Genomic DNA, 12,194 nt, shown 5'->3' on the forward strand with positions numbered 1-12,194 from the left:
AAATGAGCGTGTCTTTGGGGCACCTGGGTGGCTCAGTCAGTTAAGCATCCGACTTCGGCTCAGGTCATGATCTCACGGTCCGTGGGTTCGAGCCCCGCGTCGGGCTCTGTGCTGCCAACACAGAGCCTAGAGCCTAGAGCCTGCTTCGGCTCCTCTGTCCCTCTCTCTCTTTGCCCCTTCCCAGCTCGTTCTCTCCCTCTCCCTCTCTCAAAATAAATAAATAAACTTAAAAAAATAAAATGAATGTGTCTTTGAAGAGCAGGGTGAAGACAAAACTAATAATGAACTGTGGGACTGTGATACTCCTCTTGCTAAAAACCGGGAGATGGTTTTAATTAATGCAATCATAGGTGTTTTGAAAGACTAGATTTTTGAGGCTCAACTGTCAAAAGTAAGGTTAAGCGTGAGACTAAAATTCTGATAAAGCTAGAAATAGAACCCACAGTCATTTCTAGCACAGCGCCTTAGGCATGAAAGGCACTTAATGAATTTTTGTTGACCCGAATGGCCAACCCCCTACTCCATCCAATGGGACTTATAAGCATTTATTGAGGCAAACACTCTTTGCTTCAGGGTTTAAGCAAGATAACTTTATTAAATTAATAAACTGGAGGTGCATCAATTCATACCTGTCTAAATTTAGCTCTTGCTTCTTTTTCCTTCATTCTTCCATGTGCAACCAAATAGTCAAACACTTCACCTAAAATTGAGAAAAATGAAAGTAAGCAGAAGTCCTACTTTGGAGCACTAATTTTCCTATAAATTGATATTTCACTTTTAGGAATGCTCTAATTTTTATTTTTAAATCCAGGTTTGAAGATAAACAGAAACGTGGATTTTGAACTAAGTTAGCCTTAAGTTTAACTATAGGCAAAAGGTTCATTGATAAAATCTTTAAGCTAGAGAAAACACTTACAATTAAAATCTCTTAAGTTTATACAACTTTTATTTTAAGCATTATGCTTTCAATGTGCTTTAACAAAAACTGAAAACTAACATGGGAAAGTGATTTGTGTTAAAAGAGGATGACACCTTCATTGTGGGATTATGATAAAAGCAGTTCCTTTCTTCCTTCTTTCCAGAAGTATTTATTGAGCGCCTACTAGTTGCCAGGCACTGCTCTAGGCTCTGGGGAAAGACGGCAGTGAACAAAGCGAAGTCCCTTTCCTCGTGGAGAGTTTACAGTCTAGCAGGGAGAGACAATCAGTAAACAGGCGAAGAGCATCTTGGCTGACGAGGACGGTGGAGCAGACGCGGGGAAGTACGCAGAAAGTGTGTGTGCATGTGCAAGTGCTTTGCTGACTACTGTCAGGGGGTGGACAACGTCCTTGTCTGGGAGAAAGAGTCCGGGCAAAGAACAAGGAAGCCATGTGGCCGAAGAACCATGAACAAGGGGAAGGGCACAGAGATGGGAAGAAGGGGTGAGGTCGTAAGAGTCCTGCAGGCTTTGCTCTGAGTAAGAGGAGAAGCAGAGGAGAGTGTGAAATGACTGACCCCTTAAAAGGGTCACTGTGGCTGGGGGGAGGGTTGGGGAAGGTTGGGGAAAGAACAGAAGGACAAGTGGGCGTCGCGCAATAATCAGGGCAAGAATGAGGGAGGCTGGGCCTCAGTGGGAAGTGGTGGTAGTCAGGATGCGGTGGGAAGTTCGAGCCAACAGAACATGCTGGTGGACGTCTGGCTAGTAGTTTACACAGTATTGGTTCCTCAGCAAAAAGGTGACACTACAGAAAATGTATCAGAATTGCCAATTGCTTATCAATTTGGAATAAAGAAACAATACCTCAAATCAACAGAAAAGGGTATTAATTTAGCAAATTAGACATAAAATGTGTTTGGGAAAGCATCCCATCTACTTCATACAAATAAAGAATATTTCCATCAGCTTAGTGACAACTTTCAACTAAAAGATTTTTATACTAAAAAATGCTTATTAGTTTCAGAACATAACAAATACTTCTGGGGAAAAAGCTGCTCTGAATTGCACATTAATATCTCCAACTTCTAAGCTTCTAGCCCTGACTGAAACATTTTTAAATAATGGATGGGCATAAATACTGTATTTTCAAGTTCTCATTTGACTGCATAATGATCTTTTCAAAGGCATTACATAATGTTAATTTACACTACACGATTCGTGTTAACTATGATGAATTATGAAGTTAAATGTCAGCTAAGTAAAATGTCAGCATTTTCTAAGCGAATGACCTTTCTATTTGCAGAACAGTATACAATGTCAAAACAAGTGGTTAAAAAGTGAAAACCACTAAAGATATGTGCATATCCTATGAAAAACAGTTTTGACTTAAAAAAATTAATGGATTAATTAAACCCACTAGTTGTTGTAGAGTAACATGGAGAAAGGTCTGTCAATATAATTTTAAAATAGTATTTTTATAAATTCAAAATTTATAAATTATAAACCTCTTAAGAGATTTGGAACCATGAAGTCACACTCACAATTACTAAGTTACAAATCAGGAATTCAACCCAGATCTCTTTATTTTCCTCATTAAAAGCGTATTAGCACTCAGATTAAGTAGCTAAACTGAAAAGCTCAAAAGGCAATTTATTAGGAAAAAGAGCACACAGTGGCTCTCCCCACCCAGGTCAGGGACCATGCAGTTTGACAGGAAGCCCTTCGTCCTAGCTCAGGTCCTGCCACTACCTAGCAGTGGCGCTGCTGGCATAGAACAACCTATCAGAGCTTTACTTTAAAAATTACTTAAAATTTTTTTGTGGGAGCGCCTGGGTGGCTCAGTCAGTTAAGCGTTCAACTTCGGCTCAGGTCATGATCTCACAGTTCGTGAGTTTGAGACCCTCGTCAGGCTCTGTGCTGACAGCCCGGAGCCTGGAGCCTGGAGCCTGCTTTGGATTCTGTGTCTCTCTCTGCTCCTCCCCCCGCCCCATGCTCTGTCTCTGTCTCTCAAAAATGAATAAATATTAAAAAAAAAAAAAAAAATGTGGGGCTCAAACCCACAGATTGTGAGATCACGACCTGAGCTGAAGTCGGACGCTTAACTGACTGAGCCACCCAGGCGCCCCCCCAAAATTACTTTAAATTAAGTAAATTAATTTACTTTAAAAATTAAGCAGTTACCTTGGATGACTTCTAAGATTCCTTCCAATTCTAAAATTCTATGATTCTACCAAACTGAAAAATACCAGGCTAGGGAGGAGTAGGTAGTCAATTTATGAAACTCTGGGTTGTTCCAAATGGCAAATGTATCAACAATAAAACAGATGTCCTGGAGACAGTGCTTTGTTGAGCTGATTAAAACAGCCCAAGCCAGAAAACCACATCACCAATGAACAGTGCCCGTTACAGCGCTGAGCCCCGCACTGAGCCCTCAAAGGAGGGCTGTGTTAGCATGTCCACTAAGAGGCTCAGAGACATGTTAATTTATCAGATCACACTGTCAATGAGAGGCACTGGCTGGACTGACCCCACGTCTGTGTTTTTAAAAGCCCACCCTCTTTCTACTAAAAGTGGATGTTTCTAAGATGTTTTTGCCTTGCCCCTACAGAAGAGCAATCTCTATGACCCCTAAAATACATGGGAACAGAAAGCCACGACCAACTGACCACTCAGGAGAGGCTATCGACTGTCAGAAGGCTCGGGCTCCAGGCCTGACAGCGTGACCACAATGACTTCCCAGCCTCCATTTCTTCAAGGGTAAAAAGCCCATCCTTCACTGCCTGGCCACATCAAGGAGTCATTGTGAAGGTCAAAGGAGATCAGGTAAGAGAAAGCACTTGTGCGCTGCAGAAGCTACACCAATGAAAAGGTTATGAACATAATTCTGTAACACAAGTAGAAAGCATTAGAATTCCATATAGATTTTTGGTTCTGCAATTAAAGTTTCAGTTCTTCCTACTACTCCTTAATTGTGGAAAATCCCAAATAATTCTCAAATCAAACATTTAAACTCTAAATCAGACAACTAATACTGAATTAGGGGTACGAAAAAGTAGTGTCAAAGGTTTGCCTATTGTAAACTCATTCTTGCCCACAACAGGTTGACAATCTTTTCATTGCAAAGAGGCTGTGACTCAATTTTCTGACTCATCAAAGTGCTAACAATAAAATAAAACTCTACTGTAATCAAAACAGTCAAAGCTATACTGCAGAGTTAAGCAGAATATGTCCCCAGTAATTTGTAATTTCATAAATGCAGGTCAGTTCTTATTTGCTGAGTACATCTGCTATGTGCCGGGCACTATGTAGTGGTAGGAGCATGCGAGGACCAGTAAGAAAGCTTCCACTGTCGAAAGACAAGGAGACTCACATGTGGTCCAAAAACTACAAGCCTAACCCAACCTCAACCCCAAAATGACAATCTTTGTAAAAGACAATAGTTATATACATGCATTTCAGAAAAATGGCTATATGTATACAACCCTGTAGGCAAAAAATGACTAATCCTTAATCTTTAAGGAAAATCTAAATGTATGCACTGCAACCACCATTTCTGGCCTTGGGAAAGAGGAACACCAATGACATTATTATCTGATAAAGAAAACGATCCAATATACAGTACACATTTATTTCAAACAGGCTAAGGCACTGATATATTTAAAAATTCAAGTTCTTAAAATAAACAAAATGTGGTGTATGTATATACATAATGGAATATTATTCAACCTTAAAAAGGAAGGAAATTCTGACACATGCTACAACATGGATAAACCTTGAGGACATTATGCTGAGTGGAACAGACGAATCACAGAAGTATTGTATGATTCCACTCCTATGAGGTCCCTAAGAGGAGTCAAATTCATAGAGACAGAGAGAAGAATGGGGGGTGCCAGGGGCTGGGGAGGAGGAGAGGGAGATTAGTGTTTAATGGGGACAGAGTTTCAGTTTGGGAAAATGAAAAGTTCTGGGGATGGATGGTGGTCACGGTTGCACAACAATGTCAATGTACTGAATGCCACAGAACTGTACACTTAAAATGCTGAATTTTATGTTATGTACATCTTGCAACAATCAAAAATTCCAAGTTTTGGATATCATCACTTATTAATGCTAATAGTGAAGTACTTAATAGCAACCCACAGAAGAGCCAAGACAGCTTTCCTTCCTGATCCCCTGCTGCTGTATTACAACTCTGGACGGTAAACGAAACCCGAACAATCATCCATACGGGCAGTGTGGTTGCGCATTCTTCTAAAAGGGAGAAAGGAAGAAAAACCTTTTAAAATTCTTACCTCCGCTTGCATACTCCATGATTAGGTACAGTGTTTTGTCAGTTTCAATGACTTCGAACAACTTCACTGGGGGAGGGGAAAGAATACAGGAAAAAAAGAAACAAATGTCTTTATGCATATACAATGTACATATAAACTGTAACTATGAACGGTAACTTTTTCCCGGTTAAAGATTTTTATAACTGGCCTTCTTCAGAGAATATTCTTTGGGAATTTTATCGCACACAACAACTGACTTTTAAAAGCATGGAATTCCCTAAGAACAATTTCTGGGTGCTCAAGTGATGTGACTCTGGCATGCACTCAGCTGCCTAGGCAATGCACCTGTGCATATCTCCTCCATCCTCGTCCTGTGCTGTGTCTACACTGGCTAGGTGCCTTCCCAGCAGCTCCGCCTTTCCCCTCAGGAAGAGTTCTTATTTCACATCTAACCTGCAGGAGCTGCTTAGATCTACTCTACTCCTCCAAGTTTAAGTCTGTTCACTTGTCATTATGGCTTTAAGGGTATACAGAACAATTCCACGTGAGATTTCTGTTCACTTGTTCTCAGAGAAGAAGGTTCTTTTGTTACTATTCTGAAGCCAGACATGGAAAATATTAGAAGGAATTATGCTATCATTAATTGAAAAGAACTTTTTAAAGAATTATTTACAATGGGTCAATGTGACTGCGCTATAGCAGTCTCTTGTTACAGATAAAAATAATACTTCTATTACTGCTAATTTACCAAACCAAATCAAATCAATCAGAAATATACACATTTAAAAATCAAACTGAAGTACATGTCTAAAACTACTGAATCACTTTTTCCATATCTACTTTATTTTGGTAATGCATACTTGACAGTTCAACTTACCAAAAAAAGGGGGAGGGTGTGCTAGCCTCTTTTACTGCAGACTATTTTCTGATACTTTAATATAGAGCATCAGACCAAATAAAGTGTCTAACATAGTATGCAATGTTTGTTGAGCTGATGAATAAAACTATTATATCATTTCTTTTTTTTTTTTTTTTAATTTATTTTCAAGTTAGTTAACATATAGTGTAGTCTTGGCTTTAGGAGTTGTATCATTTCTAAAATGTTATATTCAGGTTGTCAGGAAAAAGAATTTAAAGAAATTTAAGGCATATATGCTGGTAAACCATCAACATTATCAATGCAAATACTGGCTCTTCTGCAAAAGCTCTCTGAATCCAATACAAATGTAAAATTTTAGAAATTTATACCTATTATCAAAGATATGTTATTTAGGAGTAAGTAGAGAGAAGTCTAATCAGGGCACAATTTAACTAAATAAAACACAAAATATGTTTAAGTTAGCAAGTTCTAGGCTGCTGTGATTGGTTATTTGGTGCAAAGCTGGAATCTGAAATCGAGAGTTAGCTAACCACAAAGGGCTGAAATGAAAAGTAAGGAAATGTTTTCTTCCCACTATTATATTCCTTGTTCTACTTCTCCTAACATATATTTATTGATTCTAAGATTTTCACATTTTAACTAATATCACTAATAATAAGATGATGGCTTGGTAGCATTTTTTTTCCTTAGCAGTATGTGAAACTAATAATGCCTTTTAAATAATGTGGCTTAGACCTGATGAAACAGGGTGTAAGCTTTTCCCTCCTGTGGCTCCATTTTATTTTCTATTCTTATGCCTTAAGAATTCTTGATAGGGTCGCAACAACATGGGCAGAACTAGAGGGTATTATACTAAGTGAAATTGAAGACAAATATCACTCCCACTCATATGTGGGATTTAAGATACAAAACAGATGAACAGAAGGGAAGGGAAGCAAAAGTAATGTGAAAACAGGGAGGGGGACGATATATAAGAGACTCTTAAATATAAAGAACAAACTGAGGGTTGCTGGAGGGGTCCTGGGTGGGGGGACAGGCTAGATGGGCAAGGGGCATTAAAGGAGGACATTTGTTGCGATGAGCACTGGGTGTTACACGTAGGGGATGAATCGCTGTATTCTACTTCTAAAATCATTATTGCACTATATGCTAACTAACTTGGATGTAAATTAAAAAAAAAAAAAAAAGAATTCTTGAAAGGGTATCCTTAGCATCAAATATCATCCCTTCTACTTCCTAGAACTGATTTTGATATTAAGTTGGCTGTCAAGTGGCTGTCTTAACAGCTATTTCACTCTTGAAATAATATTTTTAGATTGTAGGAGATAGCATTGTGCAAAAAAAAGTATTATTTTAAAAGAGCTCTATTATGTCATATGTGGGATCAAGCTTTCATTGAGATGTATATACAAAATACTAAATAATTTGCATACGTTTGCCTTGTTCCAACAATTATGATGAGAGCAGGACCACAGCCCTTCCTCATCCTTACTCACTCACTTATTTTTAAGTAAGCTCTACACCCAACATGGGGCCTGAACCCATGACTCCAAGATCAAGAGCTGTGTGCTCTACTGACTGAACCAGCCAGGCGCCCTTCTACCTTTTTCACTCCCACCTCATCCCACCTAGCACAAAGCTATGCACACAAAGGGCACATAACACAAATTTGTACTGAACAGAACAATTCCTATCAAAATTCCATTAAATAACAGGTATCCTGTATTTTTAAAAATACAACTCAATATACAAATAATTTCTTAAGAACAATGCCATGGCAAAAACTGTTATACCTTTGAAACCTTAACTCTGACTTATAATTCCCTTCTCCATGAAATAAAATTACGTTATGTTCTAATATGCATTAAAAATTAGAAAATTATAATCTGATTACAGATGTTTCTACTGCATTAAGTTTTAAATTCAAGTGTTTAATACCTATGCTTTTGACTGTCTTCAGCAATTTCAAAAACTTAATACAAATGATCAAAAATTTGTATAAACACAGATTTACGAAAAGTGTACCTGGGCTGGGAGGAAGGAAGGAATCTCCTACCACTCCTGGGATGTATGTTTAGACACAAAATGGAATGCATTTAGACCCAAAAGTATTTAAGAAAGCAGAAAGTACCTATGTTTGGATGATTTAAAATCTTCATTATTCTTACTTCTCTGAAGAGCTAAAAAACAAACACATAATCCCCCAGCACAGGTTATTAAACATTCTATTCCACTGTTGTAATACAAATTTAAATCTCTTAGATAACTGATCCATTGCTAACGTTCAACAGTCCACATCTAACACTAGTATGAGAGTCCAGGGTAGCTATAAATGCTTCAGTTTTATCTCCTGAAAAAGCAGAAGTCCCAGAGGAGGATGATATAACAATCTGCATTATATTTTGCTATCCTGAACATATGAGACCATTTAGGCAAGAACAGTCTGTGATGAAACTTAGTCTGATTCAGTACCTACCCAGGGGCAGATATTGCAAATCCATACATGTACAGTCCTAAAGAACTACGTCACAAGTGCATTCGACTGATAATTCCAAGTAATTCTACAAGAAGACTTTGAACAAAACCACTTTGGGAAATCCTTGTTGGAGAAGGCAGGTAATTTAGCATGGAAGTTGTGGCAGACTGTGACACTAATGATCCTACTGAGCCCTGTCTCGCATGTTCATGCTTTTGCATGGGCTGTGTGACCTGCTCTGGCTCTGGCCTGTGGGACAGTACCAAATTTGAAGAAAAGGCTTGATAAGCGGTTGAATATCAGGGCTTGCTCTCTTGGAATGATGTTGGCATGAAATGAAGAGGCCAGTCCAGCCTCTTTAAGGATGAAAGGCTGTATGTAGGAAAAGAGCCACTGCTCCAACAGAGGACAGCCCCATCAACTTGTCAACCGAATGCTGCCATACAAGTGAACCCAGCAGATGCCATAACAAAAACCACCCAGGCAAGCCGAGAGCTGTCCAGCCACCACAAAGAATAAGGAGAATTATCAACCTGTCGTATACACACGTGCTGTAAATTCAGAAGAGGGGCACAGTGTACGGACTCGGCTAGTGTCAGAAGACCTCAGAAAGTAACAATTCTAGAGACCATCTTATTCCACCCTCTTGCAAACAGGTGGAAACCAGGGAAGGGGAGGAAAAAAAAAGATCTCCGAAGGTCCTGCTCTCTTTCTGTAGGGAACTGGGCTACTAGAACCAGGTCTCCCAACACCCAGTATCCATAACCCATGAGAGGCATGGGCTGAGCAGAACTTGGGAAGGAGGAGCAGCTGACTATGTGGAAAGGAATCTGGGGAGAAATCACAGGGGTCTTACCGCACTTGCCCTGCCCACCACATCTAATCTAGAATTGAATCGGCACCTAACAGCTAAGAGCATGGAGATGGGCATGGATGTATCTGACCTATAAACCGAGCTCAGGGCCTAAAAACATGGGGTCAGAAGAGTAAGACTCCTTTCCCGAAGGCTGGGTCATCTCTAAAGGCACTTTTCTCTCCAACACAAATCTCTCCTGTTGCTGCTGTGGTCATTTTCACATTTTATGTTCTGAGATGAGAAGTAACTACCCTGACTACCACTCAGGCTTGAGTCTGTAGTTTCCCTCTGTCAAGCCAACATAGAAATCCTGTTTTCCAATCCATTATAGTTGAATTTGTAGCATATAATCTGAAACTCCCAGTTATTTCCACAACTGCTAAATTAGGAGAGCTCCAAGTTAGATACAAAGCCAAAACAAGTTAGGACACTGCATTTCGAATGAAACCCAGGCTCGCTCCTCCCACCTCAGCTCCAGCCACCCCAACTCCGTGACTCCTCTCAGGTAGGAGAGCATACAGAGCTCCTTCCTTCCTTAGAGTCTCTTCTTTCTGTCCTTGAAGTCTCAGGCAGATCCTCTGTAAACCTCACCTGAGAAGATCTTTGTTTTACACCAGAGCGGTCTGTTTGCTTCCTCATTACAATGTCTTTCAAGTGTGAGGACACACTTTTGTGGACCTGTGGGGAGGGGGCACATCCGTGTCCTTTCACTACTGTACTTGAGACCAAGCCTGGCACACAGCACTCCTCTGGCACACGTACTGACCACCAAGCAGTGTGGTTTCATAGTTCTGCGGGCAGGAGGGCAGGTCAAATGAAGGTGATCAGTTTTAAATCCCTACTGGCAGTGCAGCAACTGAAACAAAGTACTCAGGGCCAAGGAGCAGGAAAAGATGATGCAGTATTCCAGGAGCCCAAGGGAGGCAAGAGCTCACTTTAGTAACCAGACTTGTGCAGGACTTAACAAGAGGTCTACAGCAGAAAATGAGCTCAGTGTGCTTTGGACACATGAGGAAAGATATGGCGTGACCAATTAAGACTATTTAAGGGGGTGCCTGGGTGGCTCAGTGGGTTGAGCGTCTGACTTCAGCTCGGGACATGATCTGATTGTCTGTGAGTTTGAGCCCCGTATCGGGCTCTGTGCTGACAGCTCGGAGCCTGGAGCCTGCTTTGGATTCTGTGTCTCCCTCTCTCTCTGCCTCTCCCCAACTCATGCTCTCTCTCAAAAATAAACAAAACCTGAAAAAAAAATTAAAAAAAAAAAAAAAAAAAAGACTATTTAAGGAAGACCAAGGGATCCATCTGGCAGAACAGTGCATTTCCGAGCATGGTTTTCAGGTCACCTGCATCAGAATCATAAGGATATGCAAACTGCAGGTCCCTGGGCCCTACCTCTCGCTAGATCAGAAATGGGACTGAGAATCGTACTTAAACAAACAAACATTTTTTTTACGTTATTTTTGAGACAGAGAAAGTGTGAGTGAGCAGGGGAGGGACAGACAGAGAGAGAGGAAGAGAGTGAATCCCAACCAAGCAGGCTCAGAGCCTCAAACTCACTGGGATCATGATCTGAGCCAAAACCAAGAGTTGGACACTCAACCCTGAGCCACCCAGGTACCCCCCACCCTTTTTGACAGAGAGAGAGAGAGAGAGAGAGAGAGAGAGAGAGAGAGAGAGAGAATATGAATGAATCTTGAGTGGGCATGGAGTCTGATGTGGGGCTCGATCCCAGGATCCTGGGATCATGGCCTGAGCTGCAACCAAGAGTTGGATGCTCAACCGACTGAGCTACCCAGGCACCCCGAGAATCTTTCTTTCAACAAGCATCCCAGGCATGGTGGTTTTAAAATTCTTTTTTTTAAAGATTTTTTATTCTAAAATTTGTGGTGTCCACAAATTCTTTGATAATCCTCCCTGCAAAGGATAGAACATAATATCCTTGCCTTTGAGTGAGGGGTATACTTAGTGACCTGCTTTGAATGAACTGAGTAAGGCAGAAGTGATGGTGGGGGGCATTCAGAGATTGACCAGGTCCTGAAAGGCACATGGCACCCTCCAGGTCTCACACATCACTTGCTTGTGTGTCACGAGGACGTTAAACTCTCCGATGGACAGACCCAGATGGCAAGGTACTGAGGCCTCATGCCCATGGCCTGTGAGGAAATGCAGCCCCTAGACAAAGCCAGGTGAGAGGGCTCCTCTGGAAGCAGAGCTGCGAGCCCCAGTCAAGTCTGCAGATGCCTGTAGCTGTGGCTCCTACCAAAACTCCCCAGGAGCCCCTGGGACAGAACTACCCCCTTAAGTCACTCCCTAACACAAGACTCGCAGAAACTGTTAGATAACAAATGGCTTCATTTAAGTTGCTAAGTGTTGGAGTGATTTGTTAGAGAGCAGTAGGCGACTAATCTACTACAGACAACCCATGACTTACAGCAGAGGGTATGCCGAGGGAAGCGCTGTGAAACCCAGAGGAAAGGTGAATGGGGCCCGACGGAGGGATGGGTAGTAACAGCATTCTTTTAAAAGTTTTGTTATTATACTGAAGTCTTGCCATTTGCAACTACGTGGATGGAACTAGAGGGCATTATGCTAAGCGAAATTAGTCAGAAAAAGACAAATATCATATGACTTCACTCATATGAGGACTTTAAGATACAAAACAGATGAACATAAGGGAAGGGAAGCAAAAATAATATAAAAACAAGGAGGGGGACAAAACAGAAGAGACTCCTAAACACAGAGAACAAACAGAGGGTTGCTGGACGGGTGGGGGGATGGGCTAAATGGGTAAAGGG

The 12,194-nt window shown here is 41.0% G+C and overlaps 1 protein-coding gene across 14 annotated transcripts in view; it reads right to left on the bottom strand.

The window, feature by feature from the left end:
• MARK3 (microtubule affinity regulating kinase 3) overlaps nt 1-12,194 on the bottom strand; it is a 115,991-nt gene that overhangs the window by 34,491 nt on the left and 69,306 nt on the right. For 11 of the 14 annotated variants that reach the window (XM_086708724.1, XM_086708727.1, XM_086708721.1 and 8 more), the window contains 3 exons: nt 8,199-8,247; nt 5,209-5,274; nt 630-700 (listed from right to left, as the gene is read on the bottom strand). In XM_086708724.1, the coding sequence (XP_086564850.1) occupies nt 630-700; nt 5,209-5,274; nt 8,199-8,247 (186 nt within the window). Of the gene's footprint in view, nt 1-629; nt 701-3,582; nt 3,770-5,208; nt 5,275-8,198; nt 8,250-9,990; nt 10,596-12,194 lie in introns of those variants that run through there. The other 3 variants (XM_086708723.1, XM_086708726.1, XM_086708725.1) reach the window with 3 other exon arrangements.

The sequence above is a fragment of the Puma concolor genome, chromosome B3 (genome assembly GCF_028749965.1).
Source record: "Puma concolor isolate L17-30 chromosome B3, mPumCon1.1.hap2, whole genome shotgun sequence".
NCBI classification, from domain to species: domain Eukaryota; kingdom Metazoa; phylum Chordata; class Mammalia; order Carnivora; family Felidae; genus Puma; species Puma concolor.